This window comes from Prionailurus bengalensis, chromosome E3 (genome assembly GCF_016509475.1).
Source record: "Prionailurus bengalensis isolate Pbe53 chromosome E3, Fcat_Pben_1.1_paternal_pri, whole genome shotgun sequence".
NCBI lineage: Eukaryota > Metazoa > Chordata > Mammalia > Carnivora > Felidae > Prionailurus > Prionailurus bengalensis.
This window is the reverse complement of record NC_057357.1, coordinates 18,699,782-18,713,626: the sequence shown is the minus strand read 5'-3', so window position 1 is coordinate 18,713,626 and position 13,845 is coordinate 18,699,782. Positions and strand designations below refer to the sequence as shown.

General features: G+C 46.0%; 1 protein-coding gene across 1 annotated transcript; it reads right to left on the bottom strand.

The window, feature by feature from the left end:
- Positions 1 to 11,700: 11,700 nt before the first annotated feature.
- Positions 11,701 to 13,216, bottom strand: LOC122471469 (zymogen granule membrane protein 16-like). Its single transcript, XM_043560096.1, has 3 exons — positions 13,092 to 13,216; positions 12,775 to 12,907; positions 11,701 to 12,101 (listed from the first exon to the last, which is right to left on the bottom strand). Exons 1-3 carry the CDS (start codon positions 13,186 to 13,188, stop codon positions 11,798 to 11,800), a joined length of 534 nt encoding a protein of 177 aa, XP_043416031.1. The 5' UTR covers positions 13,189 to 13,216; the 3' UTR covers positions 11,701 to 11,797.
- Positions 13,217 to 13,845: the final 629 nt, after the last annotated feature.

Sequence of the window (13,845 nt, the reverse complement as noted above, 5' to 3'; positions counted from 1 at the left end):
ACTAATCATGCAGTGATCGAAGGCACTTAATCGATTTACTCCCAGATTTCCCTGAATTGATTACAATTTTAGCTGTTTTAGTGGCAGAAGAGGTGATTATATGAAAAAGGGAGACGTGCATGTAAACGGGTTATTCAAAGCGAGTTTCACTTTCAGCAGTTTCTTCAGCTTGTTTCGCGCTCCGTGGGTTCGTGGGTTTGTGGGTTCTCGGACTGGAACTCAGTGCCAGTTCACGGTACTTTACCGTCTGGTCACTTCTGTAGGTCTGACCTGCGCTGTCTGGTTTGTAGACAGTCGCGTTACACTCCCCCTCTTGCTAAGCCCACATCACCATGCAGATACCAGGTGACATGTCTCCTCTTATGTCAAATCTGAGCGGAGGGGGGCTGGTCTCGGATGTTCCTTGCTTTGTAACTCAATATATCGGAGTGAGCCTTAAAGGCATGTTCAGTCTGTTACTTAGCTTCATCCACGGTCCCAGTGTCCTAGGGGTTCAGCCATCTGTGAAGTCCCTGTCCCTTCTGGAAGCTTAACCAGGGATGAATGTCCCATCTCTGAGCTCCTGATAGAGCCCTGGGTCAGACATGTCTAGACTATTAAACAAAACAAGTGTTAGACCAGCGGTTCTCAAATTTTTTGGCATTGGAATCCTTTACATTGTTAAAAAAAAAAATGAGGCCTCAGGGACACCTGGCTGGCTCTGTAGGTAGGTACAGGCTGCGACTCTTGATCTTGGAGTTGTAAATAACAGCCCCAGGGTGGGTGTAGCGATTACTTAAAAGTTAATTTAAGGGACGCCTGGGTGGCTCAGTCGGTTGAGCGTCTGACTTCCGCTCCGGTCACGCTCTCACGGTTCCTGAATTCCAGCCCCACATCGGGCTCTGTAGTGACAGCTCAGAGCCTGGAGCCTGCTTCAGATTTTGTGTTCCCCTCTCTCTCCGCCCCACCCCTGCTTGTGCTCTGTCTCTCTCTGTCTTTCAAACATGAATAAATGTAAAAATAATTTTAAAATAATTTAAAAATGTTTTAAAAAATTGAGGCCCAAGAGATCTTTTGTTTATATGGGTTGTGTCTTCATACTTATTGTATTAGAAATTAAAACGGGTGCCTGGGTGGCTCTGCTCTGGTGGTTAAACTCCCAACTCTTGGTTTCAGCTCATGTCAGGATCTCAGGGTTAGTGAGTTTGAGCCCGGAATGGGTGCTAACAGTGTGGAGCCTGCTTGGGATTCTCTCACTCCCCTCCCACCTCTCTCTCTCTCTCTCTCTCTCTGCCCTTACCCCTCTTGCTCTCTCTCTCAAAATAAATAAACTTTACAAAAAAGAAAACAAATTTTAAATGTTTATTAATGCACTTAAAAATTGCAGTAACAAATCCATAGAGACAGTAGATCAGAAGTTGGTGAAGTGTTGGTGAATTAGGATTATTGCTATTAGTTAGGTATAGAGTTTCTTTCTGGGTGATAGAAATGTTCTAGAATTAGTGTGATAGTTGTACAGCATGGTGAATATACTAAAAACCACTGAAGTATACACTTAAAAATGATAAGTGAATTATACCTCCATTTAAAAATCTTCCCCCAAAATTACAATAACAAACCTATTACACAGAATATAAATAACATTTTACTTTTAAAGATAGTTTTTAAATGTCCATAAGATTTACCATTTAAAGTTTATTTATTTTGAGAGTGAGTGAGTGGGGAGGAGCAGAGAGAGAGTCCTAAGCAGGCTCTGCTCACAGGGCTTGAACTCATGAACTATGAGATCATGACCTGAGCCGAAACGGAGAGTCGGATGCTTAACCAACTGAGCCACCCAAGTGCGCCCCAAAAATAAATTTGGAAATTTTTTCCAAAGCAAAACAATAGTGAGAAGAGTGGCATTGTTTTACGTTTTTGTTTTTTTGTTGTTGTTGTTTACAAATATGTCTGGCTTAAGAGAAAATAGCTGTATTCTCATACCTGCTTCTGCATTCCGTATGTTGTGATATCAGTACATCATATAGCTTCTTGAGAACTGTAAGGATGCAAGGAGAAAAGTCAAATGGCATCTTAGTTTTATTATGAAAATGGTTTTGGCCTTGTGAACACTCCCTCCCCCCGCCCCCCCGCCAACCTCTGCCGAGACACTTTCAGAATCTCCTAGACTACCCTTGGGAAACTATGGACTTACACCATTGGCAGTTTGGTCTCCCCCCACACTTCAGAAAAGGCTCTTCAGGTTTTCACCTTTGTTGCCAGTCCCCAGAAATTTGGTAAGATACCTGCCGGAAGTAGTTGCAAAGAGCATAGGTCAGGGAGTCAGGACTTCCTAGGTTGAATAAATAGCTTAGGGACAGGGCTTTGTATCAGACCATCCAGGGTAGGGGTTTAGCCTCTCTGTGCCTCCATTTCCTGAGGTGGTAAAAGGGATTAATGGTTGAATCTGCCTCCTAGGGTTTTAAGGATGTGCATTTGCCTGGTGGAAATTAGGTTCTGAAATACCTGACAGGTGAAGAGAAAGAAGCAGTGGATTTTTTTTTTTTTTTTTTTTTTTTTTTTAATTTCCAGATGAGACCCTTGGGAAGCAAAGCAGAACAGAGGAAAGTCATGAGTTTACGCCATAACAACAGGAAGGAGACTAGTTAGCGAGGAAGACGGTTCTGTCCTTTAAGCCTGGGAAGATGTAAATGAGGATCATCTGGGGTGAGAGACACAGCAGCAGTGATGAAGAAGGGAATTGGCGCTGGAAAAGACCAGATCTGGGGGGCCAGGTGGGGAAGGACTCCTGGGAGAGATAACAGAGCACACGGGTGGCCAGGAAGCCTTGCCAGTCTGCCAGGTGGACATCCTTTTCCTTCACGTCATAGACTCTGTATAAGAGCTGTGGGGGTTGGGGGGGTGGGGGGAGGTTCCTAAAAGGAACCGCAGGTCCTTTACTGAAGGCACAGAGGTGGGCTCTGAAGGGCTGCTGTGCATAGGCAAGCGTGACCTGCTCACTGCAGAGGACGCCTCGAGAAGACAAAACGGAGTGGCACATTCACATTTACAGCATAGGGCGCCTGGCTGCTCAGACTCTTGAGTTCAGCCCAGCTCATGATCCCAGGTTCGTGGGAACGAGTCCTGCTTCAGGCTAGGCGCTAAGCATGGAGCCTGCTTAAGGTTCTGTCTGTCCCTCTGCCCTTCTCCCTAGTGCACACGCGTGCTAAATAAATAAATAAATAAATAAGATCTTGTAATCCCTAGAGCAAGGATTCTCAAAATGTAGTCTGGGGACCCCTGGCCTCTACAGAGTTAAAGCAATTTTCATGATACCAAAGATGTTATTTGCCTTTTCACTCATTCTCTCAGGGGCGTACAGTGAAGTTTTCCAAGTGCTCCATGTTGTCTAATATATAACAACAGTTTGAATGCAGAACAGGCTAAACTAGGCTGTGGTGAAAAAGTCAGAAGAGTGGTTGCCTTTTGGGAGTTGAGGGCAAGAAGTGACTGGGAAAGGCCCAGAAGGAATATTTTGGGTGGTGATGGTGACATCTTGATGATGGTATCTTGATGGAGGAGTTTGGGTTCCACAGGCATATATATTTGTCAGAACTCATGTGCAGAAGCATGGCATGGTTTTCTTTCTTTTTTTTTATGTTAATTTATTTTTGAGAGAGACAGAGACAGAGCACGAGATGGGTAGGAGCAGAGAGAGAGGGAGAAACAGAATCTGAAGCAGGCTGCAGGCTCTGAGCTGTCAGCGCAGAGCCCAACTCGGGTCCTGAACTCACGATCCGTGAGATCATGACCTGAGCCGAAGTCGGAAGTTCAACCAACTGAACCACCCAGATGCCCCATCATGGCGTGGTTTTCTAACTGTAGGATCTTCAGACTGGAAAATCTTGTCCAAGACTTTGTTTCTAAGACGTTTGAAAATCAGACATGTGGAAAATGCCCACATTTCAATGTCAGAAAGACCTGGGTTCGATCCTAACTCTGCTCTATGTTATGTTCATGACTTTAGACAAGTAACAGCATTTAGCAGAGTGCTTGACACATAGGCACCTAATGAATATTTGTAATATGACTGAATGAAGCCATGTAATTTTCCAGAGCTCTACTTTGTACTGACTCCAAGAAATCTCACTTTCATTTGCTCCACCAAGATTTGGAGGGTTTCTGGGTGAGTTTCCTTTAATGGCAAACCGAAGCAGAGAAAAAACCAAACATGCTTTTGTTTGGGTTTGCTTGGTTATCACCTGCTGGGGAATAAGCAGGGGGCTAAGGCTGGAGGGGGAGGAGACACAACAGGCCTTGGACATCTGCTGTTGTAACTCTTAAGCCACCTACAGACGTAACTGATTTCTGTCTTGGTGACTTCATCTGAAAAATGAGACCATGCTTACTACCTTCCGATAGGATTGTTGTCATAAATAAATGAAGTACTTTTTGCAGAGTGCCTGAAGTCACAATGGATGCAAAATAAATGTAAGTCCCTCTTCCATTTTTCGTCTCTCTGTACTATTTTGCTTGAAATAACCACACCCCAAAACATGTATGACTGCTAATATAGACTTCCTACCAGAAGTGATCCTTAAACGTTCTCTCATATGTGCTGTGTTAGTAATCGATCTATATTTGCTCTCCTTCCCCATCACGTTACATGTGACAGCGCCAAGGATCACATCGTGTCATTGGCTGGACTTGAATTTATTGGGCTCAAAACTTTCTTGAAACCCACGAACTGTAGTCCAAGGGGAGTCTTCTCTTTCTTGGATAGTTGGGTTGTTTTGTGGGTGGGGATTGTTTAGGGATTTGACCTTAGCTGTCTCCTGGGTGACTGCATCAGCTTGTGCATATTGGGGCTTCTCTATTCTTGGGACTGCTCAAGAGGCCTGGCCCTGCGTTTCCTTAAAATGGCTCTTTCATCGCTCCACTCTGCAGTGGGAGCTTGAGGACTCAGTACCAGCCACTGGGGGGTCCATGATGGTCCAAACCGGGAAGCAGTCATATCACCCAGTTAATTTGGTGACCTCCTGTAGGGAGGGTCAGGGTAGGGTGGGAAGGGTCCTTTTTTTTTTTTTCTTCTTCCTGACCTTTATACCTAACATGGGGCTGAAATTTACAACCCCAAGTTCAGGAATCCAGTGCTGTACCAACAGAGCCAGCCAGGCACCCCTAGCCGGAGGTGGGCTCTTCTTTTTGAGAGATCGCCTTTCATCTCCAGTTGCCATCAGAGGAGCTGTGGGTTCTCTTTGTAGTTTGTGGGCCTTTGGGCCCTTCATTCCAGGCATGTTCCAGAGTATTCCCTACTTGGAAAGGCCTCAGACGTGCCCCCATTCCAGGCCACCTCAGGCTATGTGCCTGGGACCTCCTTCCTACACATATCTCCATTATCCCTATTTAACATTCAACCACCACACAGTGAGGCCAGTTATTTTCATGTAACAGTAAATTGTTAGATTTCTAGCATGTGTGAGCTGGATAGGTCATACAGAGCGTGTGACCCAGAGAAACTCCTTTTACAAATGGGTAACTGAAACCCAGAGAGGTTAAGAGATTTGACTGAGGCCATGTAGCCGAGGGGAGGTAGGACTTAGGTTTCCCAAGTCCCTGTGCAATACTCTGTCAACCCCACTGTGACCTCTAATAGCTATTAGCTAAGTTCCCAGCATTCCTCAGTAATCTTTTTATCTGACTTTGGTCAGCAAACTCCTTCATTCCCTGCCATTGTCCTGATTCCCCACCCCAGCCCTCCTAGGTTTTCTCAGGTGCAACAGGTAGTTTGTGTCAGTTTGGCTAGGCTGTAGTAGAGTGTTAAGTCAAAAGCAGTCTAGGTGTTGCTGTGAAGAGGCTTAGTAGGTGTGGTAACCATCTACAATCATTTGACTTTAAGTGATGATCCTGGGTAAGCTGGGTGGGCATCATCTAGGCAGTTCAAAGGCTTAAAAACAAAACTGATACTACATGGTGTCACTTATGTGTGGAATCTAAAATCAAAAAGTTGAACATAGGGGCTCCTGGCTGACTCAGTCTGTAGAGCATGTGACTCTAGATCTCAGGGTCGTGCATCTGAGCCCAACCTTCAGGGTAAAGATTACTTAAAAAAAAAAAAAATGTATTTCTTAAAAAAAAAAGTTGAACACGTAGAAACCGAGTAGAATGGTAGTCACCAGGAATTGGGAAGTATAGGAAATGAGGAAAGTTGGTAAAAGGGTACAGACATTCCACTGTGTAGCATGGTAACTATAGTTGATAATACTGTACTGTATGATTGCAGTTTGCTAAGAGAGTAGATCTTAAGCATTCTCACAAATTTTTTTTTTAATTTTTAAAAAATGTTTATTTATTTTGAGAGAGAGAGAGAGAGAGAGAGCATGCAAGCAGGAGAGGGGCAAAGAGAGAGATGGAGAGAGAGAGAATCGTAAGCAGGCTCCGCACTGTCAGTGTAGAGCCCGATGTGGGGCTTGATCCCATGAACTGTGAGATCTTGACCTGAGCCAAGATCAAGAGTAGATACCCCACCAACTGAGCCACCCACGTGCCCCCCCCCCAGTTTTTTTATTTTTTAATTTTTTGTTATTATTTTAAGTAGGCTTCACATCCAGCATGGAGCCCAAATGTGAGGCTTGAAGTCACAACCCTGAGATCGAGACCTGATCTGAGATCAAGAATCAGATGCTTAACTGACTGAGCCACCCAGGCGTCCCCCCCGCCCCCCAAATTTTTTTTAAGTAAGGGTTACTATTTGGACGCCTGGGTGGCTCAGTCAGTTGAGCATCTGACTCTTGATTTCGGCTCAGGTCATGATCCCAGGGTCATGGGATCGAGCCCTGCGTTCAGGGTCTGCGCCGAGCATGGAGTCTGCTTAAGCTTCACTCTCTCTCCTGCCCCTTTCCCTAGCTCACGTGCGCTTTCTCTCTCTCTCTAAAATAATTAAAATAAGTAATATAAAAGAGTAACAATTGATAAAGTAAATAAGATATAGGGATATAATATACAGTATAGGGAATATCGTTAATAATATTGTAACAACTTTATATGGTGACAGATGGTGATCATTTCATAATGTATATAAATATTGAATCACTGTGTTGTATACCTGAAACTAATACAATATTGTATGTCAATTATTCTTCCATAAAAAAAAATTTTTAAGCTAACTCTGAGGTGATGGATGTGTTAATGAACTTGATTGTGGGAGTTCTTTCACAAGGTATCAAATCATCACGTCGTACACCTTAAACATTACAATTTTATTTGCCATTTATACTTCAATAAAACTGGAAAAAGAATTTCTAAAGAAAATTAAGTTACTACGAGTGTAAATTTTGATGATAAATTAATTTACAAGGAAGAAAAGGCAAAACTGGGGTTTCCCTTAGGAAGAGTAAATTCCGCCTCTGGACTGCAGCACCCGCTCCTGTCCAGGAGTTTCCAGACTGTCAGCCTGCCTTACAGACGTCACATTGGCCTCACCCGCCTCCACGGTTGAGGAGCCGATCCCTTGCAGTAAATCTCTTCATGTATAGGGGCACCTGGCTAGTTCAGTCACTAGAGCAGGCAACTCTTGATCTTGGGGTGGTGAGTTCAAGCTCCACACTGGGGGTAGAGATGACTTAAAAATAAAATCTTAAGGGCACCTGGGTGGCTCAGTCGCTAAGTGTACAACTTCTGCTCAGGTCACGATCTCGCGGTTCATGAGTTCAAGCCCCAAGTCCCGCTCTGTGCTGACAGCTCAGAGCCTGCAGCCTGATATGGATTCTGTCTCCCTCTTTCTGCCCCACCCCTTTCAAAATAAATAAGTGTTAAAAATGTAAATAAATAAATAAAAATAAAATCTTAAAGGGGAACCCTGGGTGGCTCAGTTGGTTAAGCGTCCGACTTCAGCTCACGTCATGATGTTGCGGTTCACAAGTTCAAGCCCTGAGTGGGCTCTGTGCTGACAGCTGGAGCCTGCTTCGGATTCTGTCTTCCTCTCTCTCTCTCTCTCTCTCTCTGCCCCTCCTCCTCTTGTGCTCTTTCTCCTTCTCTCACAAAAATAAAGCATTTAAATAAATAAAAACATAAAAAAAAACCTCTTTATGTATATATGTACGTATGTCTCCTGCTGGTTTTCCTCTGGAAGAATGTGACTCATACAACAGGCAGGTTTACTTATGCAACCGAACAAGTCAAGGTTGGATATTAATTCCCTCAAGGTTTGCTCCATACCCACTCCCTCTACAAAGTAACCTGTACCTTCACTCATCTTCATTTTCTTCTTTCTTAAGGTTTCCTGCCCCAACAGCTACGTAACACATCCTCCCCAATCTCCTGCGAGACCTTGTTCCATCAGTTCCCTCCTCTTTCCTGAATCCTCAGCCTCTTCCTCCCTCTGACTCCTTCTTTGTCATATAAACATGCTCACGTCTCCCCTGTCTAGGAAAAAAACCCAATCTCTCTTTCCTTACATCCCCCATAACTGTGACTAGCCTATTTTCTGGCTTTCTGGAGCCAGACATCTTGGAATATTCAAGTCTTGCTGCCTGTATTTCCTCATTTCCCATTCATTCCTTAGCCAACTGCAGCCTGGTTTCAGCTTCCCCCAATCCCCCGAAGCTCTTTCGGGATTATTCGTGACCTTCTGATTGCCAAAGGCAAAGAATCTCAAGTCGTTCTTTTTCTTGCTTAGATGGCAGTAACAGCTCCATGAAATTTCTCTCTTGCCCCTGAGTGCGTTCCCTCCCCGGCCCCTCCCGTCTCTTTTCTCTAACCAATTCCTCTTTGGTATTCTCCAATCCTCTGACGCCAGCCTTCTTCTCATTTTATATGCCCACAGCTTTCCCACGTGACTTCTTCCACATATCCATCACTGGAAGTCCATTGTCTCTGTGCTTGTGACTCCTGAATCTAAGGCTTACCTGAAAGCTGTATCCACGCCTTTATTGCTAAATAGTCCTCTGTGTAATGTTGGGTCTCCATCAGGATGTGCCACAGATATGTCAAAATGCAACAGGTCCTTGGGGCAGCTGTCTGGCTCAGTCAGTTAAGCGTCTGACTCTTGATTTCGGCTCGGGTCATGATCTCAGGTTTGTGAGATCGAGCCTTGCATAAAGCTCTGCACTAGTGGCACGGACCCTGCTTGGGATTCTCTCTCTCTCACTTCCCTGCTACTCCACTCTCTTGCTCTCTTTCTCTCTCTTCCTCCCTCTCAAAATAAGTATTATTTAAAAATGCAACAGGTCCAAAAGCTAATTTCTTCTTCTGTAGTCCTCGTCTTAGAAAGAATCTCTCTCTTCCCAGTTGCCCATACTAGACATGATAGTTCTTCTAGACTCTCCTCTTTGACTCACCTTCATGGGTTCTTTTATCAAGTTCTTCTAAGTCTCCCCTCCCCCTCGAATCTCTCAAATTCCTCCCTCTCTTTTTTCCCTCACATCACTGCCTTTGTTCAGACATCCATCATTTCTGATCTAGACCTAGTCTCTTAACTATTATCTCATCCTGCTTCACCTTCAATCCATTTTCCCCACTTATACAAGGAAAGATGATTTTTGTATAAATCTTACCAATCCCCTGAGCGAAATCTTGGTTCATTGGCTTCTTGTAGCCCATAAAATAAAGTTTCAACAGTTTAGCATGACATGCATGGTCCCTGCCTTTCCATGAGGCTTCATCTTTACCCAGTAGAACTTTGCATTTTAACTGTGCAATTGTCATTTTAATGTGTTCATATTTCTGCATAGGCTGATACTGCATAGCCCAGTACTGTGCCCCTATCACACATGCACATGCATACGCTCACACACACACACACCCCTTCCTTCACCAAGTCTTCCCTTTGACTAGAGGAAAAGAAATCTTCAGTGGTCTTTGTATTCCCAAGCACCTAGCAGAGAGCATTTGATAAACGTATGATTAGCTCAATTTAGCAATTTTAGAACTTTATAAGGAAAGGAAAATTTTCTTTACATAAAATCTTTTACAAAAGCCTAATATGTCAACTACACAAAAGCCGGGAATCCCATGACTTCGTCCTCTTCTGCGGCAGCTGCCTGTCAGGTGCCAGCGACTTCACTGGCCGAGGGTGAGACCCGCTGGTGCAAAGCTGATCCTGAAGTTGACCAGGTATCTGATGTGTCAGATTCAGCCGCACAAGGGAACGAAGTCCTGACACGTGCTACCACGTGGATGAACCTTGAAAATACGCTAAATGGGAGAAGCCAGACACAAAAGACCACACTACTGGACGATTCCATCTACATGAAATGCCCGGAACAGGGAAATCCATAGAGACAGAAAGTAGATGGGTGGTTACGAGGGGCTGGGGGAGAGGAATGGGGAGCGACTGCTTAATGGGGATGGGATTTCTTTCTGAGCTGATGACGAAATTCTGGCATTAGTGGTCATGGTTGCACAATCCGTGAATACTAAAAACGACGGAAATGGCACGCTTTAAAAGGTCAAATATTGGGGCACCCGGATGGCTGGCTGACTCTGGATTTTAGCTGAGGTTATGATCTCACAGTTTGTGAGATCGAGCCCCGCTTTGTGCTCCGCACTGAGTGTGGAGGCTGCTTGGGATTCTCTCTCTCTCTCTCTCTCTCTCTCTCTCTCTCTCTTTCCCTCCCTCTCTCTATCCCTGTGCCGCTCATGCTCTCTCTCAAATAAACTTAAATAACTAAATAAATGGGTGAATTTTATGTACTTTATATCTCAAAACAAATTACTCTGACATGATACTCCATCCCATGTTTCTTTGAGAGAAATAAAGGAATTGTTCTAAAAAGTATCTAGGCATGAGTTTGTTTCTGTAATGTTAATATTCCTTTCTAAAACTACATGTACATAATTGTTATCTTTGTCTAATTGGGAAGAAATGTGACTCTGGCATTCACCATAATGTGAATAAGTCTTTGGGGAGCAATGAGTGACTTCCCTCATCCCCAACCACCACCACCAAAAGGCAAAAACAAAACACTGTGGTAATTTTAGGACTGGGCACTAGAGTCCCAAGAATTATTTCCAAAGTGACTCTGTATCCTTGCTGAATCTATCCAGCCAGTCTGTTGCTTCCCCTGAATGGTAACCAACCCCGACGTTCATGGAAACCCACCATGGACATCTATCCCTCTTGGAATGCCCTTTTTTTGAGGATGGAATTGGCAGAATAGAAGCTGTTGAGGAGGTGGCAGCTTCCTAGGGAAAGAAGCCCAATTCTGAGCGAGCTAAGCTAATCAGGGAGCATCAGTGCTTATGGGCAAAGGTGGGGAGGGACTAGGCTGGAGTAAGAGACAGAGTTCTCAACAAAAACTTAGGCCAAGTTTCGGGAGACAGGTGGATTCTGGGAAAGCACGAAAGAAAATGGCCCAGGCCACCCAGAGACAGCAAGTGGGTTAATGGCAAGAGAGCCAGGTGACAGCCTTTTGGTGGGGAAACACTATCTCAAGGGGAGACAAGGTCTAGAGACTGGGACATCTGGGGTTTGGGGAGGAAGCGAGGCTGCACCCTCAGGCTTAACTCCAGTTTGGATAAACAGTCTCAGGAGCTATCCTTGAAAAAAAAGAGTTGGAGCAACCCAGAATCTTATCTCTTCTCCATAAACCAGGAAGAAAAGCCTAAGACTTTACACCTCTCTCTCTCCCTCCCACTCTTCACCAGAAAGACATCTATAGATAGCCAGAAAGGACATTCACACATCCACAGCCAGAGTCAGGTGGCGGGTCCCAGCTGCACACACCCACATACACTCCAGCGTCAGCTATGTCCTTTTATTATTATTTTTATTGAACCCTGTAGGTGGGGTAGTGGTAAGGCGGTTCTCACAGCCGGCTGCAGCGGTTCAGCAACTGGTTCAATACCTGCGGTAGAAGTCCCAGTGCAGGCCTATGGCATTGATGAGGGTGCCAGCGCGACCGCTAATGAATCGTAGTACGGTGTTGTGGTACAAGGGGACAGCACTGAAACTCCTGCCTATGTCTGTCCCAAAAGGCAGGTTCCGGCCCTTGTCAGTCACGAAGACGAGCTTCCTCAGGTAGTACTTGTACTTGCCAGACACCTGGATCACTGACTCCCTGGGGTGCAGGAAAATCTCCTCCAGGTCTCCCTGGGTGCCACCCACATAGTCGCTCCACACCTTGCCATAGCGCACCTGGAGGCTGGGTGGGGGGTGGTGAGGGAGGGAAGACTGAGCAGGGTGACTGGAATTCAGGACCTCTTGGCCTACAAGCCGAGAGACCTGCAAACTGGTGGCAGAGATGACAGGTCCCCTGCCAGTCCCAAGGTGTGTGAGGGATGAGGGAGCCCTTGAGGTCCCACTGTGAACTTCAACTCCTTTTGCCGACAGATAGGCTCAGAGAGGAAAAGTAACTTGGCCGGAGCCCCCCAGACAGTGGTAGATCTTCACTTTGAAATCTAGGTTCCTGCTGTGCCCCCAACCCCTACGTGAAAGAAGCAGATGGGCCTTTCTGGATGGCTTTCATGAGGGAAGAGACTCTGTTGCTCCAGGATCAGAAGGATACATGTTTTGGGGAGAGGTGTCAGCCAAGATGGAGGATGCCCGAGGGGACCTACACCTCAGGTGGGGCCAAAGTAGCCAGCTTCCCAGCGCCTCAGTGGCTGTGCTACAGATTCACCTGAGGACATGCACGCTGGGGGCTGTAGGGCTGTAGCAGCACCGGCCTCAGACCCCAGCCTCCTGATACCTTTCACATCCCAAGTTGTCCCTGGGACTTGTTGACTGAAACAGATGTGACCCAAAGTGACTGAGAACTTTCCAGTGTGGTAGGATCGGAGATGACCCCCAAACCACAGACACACAAAGAATCTTACCCTATGATGTAGTTGTTGTCGATGCGGACCCGGATGGCAGTGATGGGGCCCTCCAGCTGGTAACCAGAATGGGAGAATCGCTCACCTCCATCGCCTCCATACTCTCCATTGTAGGAGGAGGACCTAGCCTGAACTGGAGGGGACAGTAGGCGTCAGAAGGAGAGATCTCAAGAGCTCCAGTCCCTCCTCACCACTCCTACACCTCCCACAACTCGACGCCCACCACCCCAAGCCAGCCCCTGCAAGCCTTGGCCACCGGCAGAGCAGGAAGCTGCCTTCCCATGACGTTAATACTGGGCTCCTGGCCTCTCACTTACTGGCATTGGCTGAGGCTGATGCACAGACAAGGGCAAGAAGAGCAATGGTCAACATTCTGGGGCTGGAAGGGAAAGAAAGGAGAACGTCAAGGTTCATTCACCCTGTTTCCTTTGGACTTCATTTACCCAGGCTTCCCTGGGTTAGATCTCCAACTGAGACTCGGCCCTCTTTGTCCCTCAACTGAGACCTAATTGACCCAGTCTTGGGCTCAGAAAGGATTGCCCCTAGTCTCTAGTCCTGCTCCTGGCAGGTACGGTGTCCTTAACCCCTCTGTCCTCCCTGGTCTCGAGGTAGTCGACCCCCTTGTTGACCCCCTTGTTGACCATCCTGAGTCAGAAGGTCAGTCCTAAGCCTCTGCCTGGACCAACCCGTGTAAGTCCTGGTCCCTCCTGGCACAAAGCAGGAAAAGAGTTTCAAAGAAGTGGAGGCCATCTCCAAACCATAGAGATGGTTGAGTTTACCAAACCAGGATTCTGAGCAAAACCTAACTGCAACCTGCCTGTGACACATGGGGCTGGCTTGGGGGACCTCTGGGGCAGAGTTTAAATTCCTAGCTTTAGCTGGGTCTCAAATCAGAAGGAAAGGAACATTTTAGGGGTGCGTCTCTGTGTCACCCAGGCAGTGAGGGTGATTATAGACGAGACTGTGCCAATACCAGCATCGGAACAGTTGAGAAACTGCACAACGAGTTTGGACCACAGCTCAAGATATCAGATTCCAGATGCCTGGTCTATTTGTCATAATTCTTTCTCC

Bases quoted from the DNA above. Each gene is read 5' to 3' on its own strand.
- LOC122471469 (XM_043560096.1), bottom strand. From the start codon at position 13,188: ATGAACCTTGACGTTCTCCTTTCTTTCCCTTCCAGCCCCAGAATGTTG. The intron at 12,908-13,091 runs GTAAGTGAGAGG...TGTCCCCTCCAG, and splicing joins ATCAGCCTCAGCCAATGCCA to TTCAGGCTAGGTCCTCCTCC. The intron at 12,102-12,774 runs GTAAGATTCTTT...CCCCCCACCCAG, and splicing joins GACAACAACTACATCATAGG to CCTCCAGGTGCGCTATGGCA.